Consider the following 8,352-nt stretch of genomic DNA (forward strand, 5'->3'; position numbering starts at 1 on the left):
TGACCTTGAACTCGGTGTGTAGCCAAGCACAACCTTGAGTTTATTGTTTATTTTGAAACGGGTTCTTACTATATAGCTCTGACTGGCCTGGAATTCATATGTAGACCAGAGTGGCCACAAATTCAAAGAGAGGTCTGCCTCTGCCTCCCGAGTGCTGGAGTTAAAGTTGTATCACTACCACGATTAACAATAGTCTTGATTTTTTTGTTTTGCTTTGTTTTTTCAAGACAGGGTTTCTCTGTGTAATTCTGGCTGTCCTGGAACTCACTTTGTAGACCAGACTGGCCTTGAACTCACAGAGATCCAACAGCTTCGGCCTCCTAAGTGCTGGAATTAAAAGCATGCGCCACAACCTCCCGACAATAGCCTTAAATCTAAAAAAGAAAAAAAATTTAAAGGTATATGAGTGCTTTGCTCACATGACAGTGCATTATGTCCGTGCCTGGTGACCTTGGAGCTAGAAGAGACTGGTGGATAACTTTGGCACTGGAGGGTGTGAGCTGTTCTGTATATGCGTTTTGGGAATCGAAGTCCGATCCTCTCGCTAATCCATTCTCCAGACTCTGCATCTGCCTCACAGGCATGGGCCACCACGCTCAGTTTCTTGCACATTCTAGACAAGCCCTCTCCCGAGTGTGCTAAGTGATAGGAAAAGTGGTCTTTGGCCGGCCGGTGCAGCGAGCTCTGCACTGTGCCAGACGCTCGGCGTGCACTAGCTCATGTTAACGTCACAGCCGCCCCCAAAGAGCTGGCGTCCCCGCCCTCACCGCCTTTGCGCCGGGACACAGCAGGCGAGGGTCCTGCCGGAGCCGGCTTCTGCTGCCCCTTACCGGCGCTATGGCCTGCGGGCTGGCATTCGATCTTCCTGCGGCCCCGCTCGCCCCTGTGCGTCCCCGGGGCGCGAAGGTGTCCTGAGCTGAGCTCTGACTCAGGATGTTCCGGCGCCAGCCCATGGACAGGACCCCGGCTTACAAGCCCAATGGGTATCCCGACGGGTCCACCCGACGCCGCGCCCTTCAGCAGCTACAGATGCTGCTGCCCACGCTCGACGGCCGTGCGGGGCGAGGCGCAGACGGCGCGTGGTGGCGGGACCGCAAGTCCCAGCACCTGTCTTCCCGGTCCCCGGAGTCCCCGTACGCTTCGCGGGGCCGTGGGGCCCTGCGTGCGCTGCTACTGCCGCCGCTGCTGCAGAGCAGCTTGACCCGGGAGGCGGGGGCTCGGGGGAACCGGCAGCCGGCGGACCGGGACAACCCTGACGCCCTGGGCACGCTGCTGGGGGAACTGCTGCCCAACAAGTTCCGCCACTTCCTTCACCAGCTGCGCGCCAAGATCGCAGAGCCAGAGGCGGACCGTGAGGCCGCGGGGGTGGGGTGGGGTGCAGAGTCTTGGGGTCCCAAGCGAGAACCGGCTCCATCTCACTGGGCTGTCCTCCCCCTTTTCCTTTCCTTCCTCCTCCCAGCACCCCCAGCGCCACAGTACTCCAGCAGTCCATCCGAGCACTGCCCAGCTTCTCGGTGTTCCAGCAGCTCTTTCCTCCCAGACTCGTGGTAAGTGGAGGGGACCCTCTTGACGAAGGAGGGGTTGCCCTGGGTGGTACCATGATGGTCCTCTGCTCACATCAGCTGTGATCTCTTTCTCTTCAAGGGACCAACCATTGAACTGGGACGACAGTTTTAGAGAGAAGACTACCCTGGGGCTCCCAAAAGGTGAATTCGTCAGAGCCAAAAAGGCCCATCCGTGAGTAGTAGCTGTTGTGAGTACACGCGTGCTAGAGTTTTGTGGCATTAACGCTCTCCTTCCACCTTCACGTGGGCTTGGGGGATGGAAGAGAGGTCATCAGGGTTGCCTGACAACACTATCTATTGAGCCATTCTGTCATTTCCCCAAGCTGTGAGTTATGGGAGGAGAAACAGGAAGACATCCCTTTGCTCCCTCGTTTCCAGGCACTCACTAATGGATTTATCATGTATCCATCCATCCACTCATCTAGCCATCCTTGAGCGCACCTACCCCTTACTCACAACCAGGTCTTCTATAAGCAACTGTGAATCTCTCCATCCGTCTATCCATCAAAGCATCCAACGGGCCATGAACTCGTAACTGCCAGACTGTCAGATAGCCAGTCTTCTGTCTATTCTCAAATCCCCTCTGGTTATAGCTACCTGATAGCTACCCTTTCATTCACTTAAAAACCCGGGATGCCAATCACTTCCCCCTAGAAGTAAATCCACTCACAAGCTTACATGTTTACCTGCATAACCACTCAGCTTCCTACCCCAAGATTCAGCCATTCAGCTGAGATCCAGACAGGAATCTACCTGCTGCTGAACCCTTCTCTTATCTCAAAGCATGACCCATGTCTGAAGTTTTATACTGTGTATCAAATACTAGAGGAACAGACAATGAGAGATAGAACCAAGAAAGATTCCTGACATTAACCACACTAATGTTTAGTTTCCCTGAACTTGGATCATGGAGAGCTCTTAATAGAGAAGGGAAGGAAACAATAGGTTTAAACAGGCTGGAGCACAAATGTAGGGTGAAGGCAATTATCTGGGGGTTTGAAGACTAGAAAGTTGGGTGTGGTGGTGCACACTTTTCATCCCAGCACTCAGGAGGCTTAGGTAAGCAACTCCGTGAGTCAGACAGAGGCCAGCCTGATCTTCATAGTGATTCCAGAACAGCCAGAGCTACAAAGTGAGACCCTGTCTCAATCAATCAATCAGCTAATTGATTGATTGATTGATTGATTGATTAAAGGAAGGACCAGATGGACCAGGGAACATGCATACAGAGCAAGCATACCATTACTGTTCCATCTGTATCCCTGGCAGACATTACTAATGGATCACTGCACACTTCTCTGTGAGCCTCAGAACCCTTCCTGACACAGTTTTCTAGGATCAGAGTAGAGACTTAGGATGGAGCAATGCCTTAGCAGTTAAGAACACTGGTTGCACTTTTAGAGGACCCGGGCTCAATTCTCTGCATCCACATGGCAGCTCACAGCTGTCTGTAACACCAGCTGTAGGGGATTCGACACCCTCGCACAGACATACATGCAGACAAAACACTAAAATAAATTGCTAAAAAAGTGGAGACTAGAGTTGGACACTTATTTGTATGTAACATTCCTTCAGTGCATTTGATTGCTTCTGTGAGTGATCTCCCCCAGGAAGCATGGTGTCACACTGGCAGGCAGAACCTAGGAGATGTCTAAGCCTCACCTGCCCGCCCTGTGGCCAGGACGGAGCTGAAGTTCTGCTTGCATACTACTGTGACCCTAACTAAGACCAACGCCTATAGTCAAGTTCCCGGCTGCAGGGCTCTTTGGTGGACAATGAGAAACACACCCTATGCATCCACAAAGAGATGGCACACAATCAGCGGGTATGGGTGTGTAAATACGTGTGCCCAAGGTGACGGTGCCATGGGGCCTTTGTGAGTGATCAAGTAACCAGGCTGGCAGCCCAGACCCTGAGGGAGAAATGAACAGGTCTAACATTTTTGTTACATACAAAGATAACACGGCCTTTACGGAGCACAACCCCATTGACAGGCCCTGTTCTAGGTGCCTCCCCACACGGGGTACTCCACTCTCCCAGTTCCTGTGACTGACGGCGGAATGATCCCGCCTATAACACAGCACATGACCGGAAGGAGAAAAGTGAGAAGTGGAACCTTGATGACAGTGTGCCCCAGCTCATACGGCCTCGGTGGCACAATCGAGACTGACAGCTATCGTAACAGCTCGAAGCTAGAGATGTTTCTTCCGTCCGGCATACCTTCCACAGGATGTTCTTGCAGTTCGCCCCATCTCTTCACACCCGTGCTGAGGAAGGGGTGGGGCACCATAATTTCCTTATTTTTATTTCTATCTGCTTATTTGTCAAATCCGTAGCCCAGGCTGGCCTCACACTCGATAGGTAGCCAAGGATGACCTTGAACTCCTGATCTTTTTGCCTCCACCTCCCAAGTGTCCCACAGGCCACACCGTGCCTGGCTTAATCTCCATCACGGAGGAGGAGACAGGTTTCCATGTGTCAGGACCTCTCGATGGCTGAGTGAAAATCCTGCCCTCTAGCCTGATGTTTGTGAGTGGCAGCTGTGGGCCAGACATCTCTGTGCCTCAGTTTCCTCACTTGTAATTAGGATAGTGACAAGGCTTCATGGGGCTTTATGGGAAATGCTGAGGTTTGATGGGACGAGACATGTCACATTATGGCCGGAACAAGCACCTGGAAAAAGGCCATCTGATGTGACTAGTAGAGCCCTGCCACCAACCAAAATCTTTCGAAGATTTATATTTTATTTTTATGTGTATATTTGGGTGGGTGCAGGGTGTTCCCATGAGCCCTGGTGTCTGCAGAGGCCAGAAGAGGGTGTCAGATTGCCCCAGGAGTGGAAGTCACAGGTGGTTGTAAGCCAATGATGTGGGTGCTAGAACCAAATTCAGGTCCTCTGGGAGAGCAGGAATACACTCTTAATGGCTGGGCCATCTCTCCAAGCCCTGGCTAAGATCTTACTAGGAGCCTGGGCTCCCCCGCCCTCTCATTTCCCCTCAGCAGTCTCCCACAGCACACAGGTCCCCAAAGTGAAGACTGTGATCATTTGCAGCCCCTCTGGAGAAGGCTCAAGACCCCGCAGACGGTATTGTCCTTTCCGGGTACGATTCGCAGACGAGACCTTGCAAGACACAGCACTCCGGTACTGGGAACGTAACCGTGCAGGTGAGCACCCTGCTGCTTCTGGAACTGCTGAGATTCCAGAAAACTAGCCAGGAGTGCTGAGGTCACGGGTCTGGGTCCTTAGAGAGCAGGGCAGGCCGATGACTCCACAGCAGAAGTACCTGTACTGGCCTTTTCAGAGGTGGGTGGCATTGGGCTCATGGTGCCAAGGGAACAATGTCTGCCCAGGTCTTGTTATTAAAGAGCCAGCCCGGCTCACTCAGTTTCCCAGTCCCTTGGCAGCTTCCAGAATCATCTTTCTCATAGATTCTGGGGTCAGGCAGACCAGATGTCCAGCAAGTCTTAGAAGAGGAAATATCTTCTCTTTTGAAAAATGTTGAAAGCGTCCAAGAGAGAAACTCAGAGCCCTAGGCAGAAGTGAGCTCTCAGTGCTAGAGGTGGCTTCCTTTGACTTTTGTGAATGGCCGGCTGGAGGCAGGCAGGACAATGAGGAAGACAAGACTTCCTGGTACCCAGCCTCTGTCCTGTAGACTCAGCAGCCCCGCCCGGTACATCTCCCCTTGGTGCTCACATAAATCGGGGAAGCCCAACTTGTGGTTGTATTTTGCACATGTGTGTGCTTCAGAGTACAATTTCGGCTAATAGACTTGAGAGCTCTTGGACCTACTAGGACTAGCAGTGCTGAATTATTGTCATCGAGACAGAGTCTCGTGAATCCCAGGCTGACCTACACAACTCACTATGTAGCCAAGGATAACCTTGAAATCCTGATCCTCCTGCCTCCACCTCCCAGCTGCTAGAACTACAGGCATGCCCTGCACCCCGGCTTCTGGTTATTTTGATTGCCGAGAAAATTGAGGCAAAGGGTGGTTGCCAGTGGTCAGAATGCTCCAGAAACTCAAGAACGGGCCGAGTACTGTGGCCATAGTCCATAGCATCAGGACACGTGCTTTCTCAGTTTCTCCCGTCAGAGGTAGCCTCTGGTGATACAGGAAAAGCGCTCAGCCCCGAGAGATTCCCTCCCTCTAAGCCTTGCAGATTCTTGGCATCCTGGGCCCATTGTGGGGTGGGGTAGGAGTAGGACTGTGGCAGAGATCAGCTTTGTGGCATAGCAGAAACAGTCACAGGGAGGTAGTTTCAAAACCCAGGACTTCTCTGGAGGCAACCGACAGGCACTGGGGAGCCTGTGGTTGCCATGGAGACAGGGCTCTGTCTAGCCTTGCCAGCCAGAGGAAGGAGAGAGGGTGGGGGCATATCAGTATGCCCCTCCCTGGGGGAGGGGACAGGGAACTCACTCTGCTCTCTCTCTTCTAGTCCGGCAGAATATCTTACAGAGCGAGCAGACGGCTTTGCCAGCTGTATCTGTGTCAGAGCGAGTGCTTGGGAGTGTTGGGAGATGGTTGGACAGTCTGCCCAGAGCCCTTCAACCCAGGGTCCAAGACACCGCGGCTAGCTCCTCATGCTGGAAGTGCCCCCGCGAGTGAGGCTCTGGGTAGAGAAAGCAGGAGGGTTGTGGTCTAGGTCCTCCGGGGACGAAGTGCAGATGGGTCTGGAACTCAGGGTCAAAAAGCTATAGGCTCCTCTCCCCTCACCAGGTCAGCTCAGGAACCACAGCTCTACCTTTCTGAGGATGCCACCGTGAGCAGCCGCCTACCCTTCATCTCCAGGGCCACCGCCCCAAGGCCAAGGGGAGGCCTAAGAACCTTCCTGGACACCCCTAACAATGCGGAGCAGGTGGGCAAATCGCCCTGTCCCGGGAGCCAGAAGCGGGTGAGCAGCCCAGGGCAGCTGGCCAGCAGAAGCACCAGCCCTCAGTGACTCTGCAGGGGAGCCTCTCTGTTGGATTTGTGTGGCCTGGCCTCCCTCGGTGTGGAGCGGAGCAGGAGGAGGTCCTTGAGCCTGGCTAGTGAGTGGGTGGGCTGTGCTTTAGTCTAGACCAACTGCAGGGAGGGACCACTGCTGCCACGCCCCACCCCCGGGCCCCGGGGACCTGTCTCCTCCCACCTGGGCTCCCAGGGAACCTGTCTGCTCTCTGTCTCCTCCCTGGGCTCCCCTCAGCAGTGCTTTGCTCCCTCTAGGAATCCTTTCTGCCAAGTTTGGTGCTGCAGTCCGTTCTAAAGCAAGGCCGCCCTAAGGGCTACCAGCTCCTTCTGCCGACCACAAACCGGCAGCAGGCTCACAGGTGAATGCCTGCCAGAGGCCCCCCTGCTCAGAAGTGTACCCATGCCAGGCAATGAGGAGAGTGCTTCTTCGCCCCACAAATAAACACACCTCCCAGGTGGCTGGGATGGATCACTAGGTCCTCCAGTATGAGCCATTCTGGGTGCCTGATTGGGGACCACTTGGGATTCCTGGGTGGGGGAGATTAGGGCGGATTCACCGCTGGGATGAGGCTGGTGATATGGGGCGGGGAGGAGACAGGGCACCCTAGGGGCTCAGCTTGTCCTAAGGGATGCTTTCCCAAGGGGTGGGGGGCACTCACTACACAACCTCAAACCTAAATCAACCCATACCTGAAGCAGACCCCCAGCCATGACCTCAGCCTAGGAGAGTGGATAAAAAACTTTGTTGCCTTTAGCGCCAGAGGCTTCTCTGCCCAACTTTTAGTAGAGGATGTGGGTATCTAGACCCCAGGCCAGGAAAAAGAGGCCTGTGTATGGGTAATTCTTAGTCCTTTTAGCCTGATGCAGTTCAGATCCACATGGGGAAGTGGCCTGAGTCAAGGTGGCAGGCGCCTCCTAGCATTTATCTGCTGCATTAACATAGACACTGACATACACCCAAGTGCCCCATCACTCCACGTCCCAACCCCTGGGGGAAGCCTGGGAGTCAGCCCTCCCTCTTTGGAGTTTCACCTTGTTCTTGCGCTCTGGCCAGGTCTTTATCGCCACCTGCTGGCCCTTGAAGAAACGGCTCGGACTCGGCGCGGAGTGGAGTCTAACTGGGAGGACCGAATGCTGGGGGTTTGGGCTGGACTGGGCCGGTCATCTTAGGGACCAGATGGGCTGGGGATGATGAAGGGCTGAAGAAAGGTAGATCCGGACCCGGTATGCGACGCGATGCGTCAACGTCATCAGCGCTGGGCTGGAGCGGGCCTCGGTCCCTTTCTGGGCTTTCAGGCTGAGACCCAGGACGTGGAATTCTGGAGTGCTGCGCACCGCGGGTGCGGGTTCTGCCTCTGTTTCCCCGGCCGCCTGCAGCGCCGCGCCGCACCGCGCGGGGGCAGTGTTGGCCTGGCTTTGCGCCGCGAAACTTCAGCTCTAGTCCGGTGTTGAAAACTTTCCCTTAGGCAGTGCTCGCTGTGATCCCTGAATCCTGGGTTCTGCGCTCCCCACTGTGGGGAACTCGGCCTCCAGTCTGCAACCGGGAGACCTGACCTTCACGGAGAGGCTGGTAACGCACAGAACAGACCCATGCAAGGAAAAAATCTTGGAGGTCGACGTAGGACACACCACAGAGACCCCACACACAGAGGACAGCACATACTCACCACCACCTGGAGACCCCACACACAGGGAGAACACACAGACAGGCACACCATAGGACACCAATAGAGACCCCACACACGTAGAAAACCATGCCACAGATGTTCACAGCAGACACAGTCCAGGTACATAACACACACTGTATATACAACATGTACAGACACCACACATGGAGAAGC

At 54.4% G+C, this 8,352-nt stretch overlaps 1 protein-coding gene across 1 annotated transcript; it reads left to right on the forward strand.

Annotated features, from left to right (window-relative positions):
- The first annotated feature begins 772 nt into the window (after positions 1-772).
- Positions 773-6,995, forward strand: C5H9orf50 (chromosome 5 C9orf50 homolog). The gene is made up of 7 exons (XM_032902845.1): positions 773-1,351; positions 1,460-1,547; positions 1,645-1,737; positions 4,618-4,730; positions 6,003-6,168; positions 6,284-6,422; positions 6,767-6,995. The coding sequence occupies exons 1-7, from the start codon at positions 934-936 to the stop codon at positions 6,872-6,874; spliced, it is 1,125 nt and encodes a 374-aa protein (XP_032758736.1). The 5' UTR covers positions 773-933; the 3' UTR covers positions 6,875-6,995.
- The last annotated feature ends 1,357 nt before the right edge of the window (positions 6,996-8,352 follow it).

This window comes from Rattus rattus, chromosome 5 (assembly GCF_011064425.1).
Source record: "Rattus rattus isolate New Zealand chromosome 5, Rrattus_CSIRO_v1, whole genome shotgun sequence".
In the NCBI taxonomy this organism is placed as follows: domain Eukaryota; kingdom Metazoa; phylum Chordata; class Mammalia; order Rodentia; family Muridae; genus Rattus; species Rattus rattus.

Coding starts and splice junctions, on each gene's coding strand:
- C5H9orf50 (XM_032902845.1), top strand. CDS start 934: ATGTTCCGGCGCCAGCCCATGGACAGGACCCCGGCTTACAAGCCCAAT. Junction 1,352..1,459: donor CGCAGAGCCAGAGGCGGACC/GTGAGGCCGCGG, acceptor TCCTCCTCCCAG/CACCCCCAGCGCCACAGTAC. Junction 1,548..1,644: donor TCTTTCCTCCCAGACTCGTG/GTAAGTGGAGGG, acceptor TTTCTCTTCAAG/GGACCAACCATTGAACTGGG.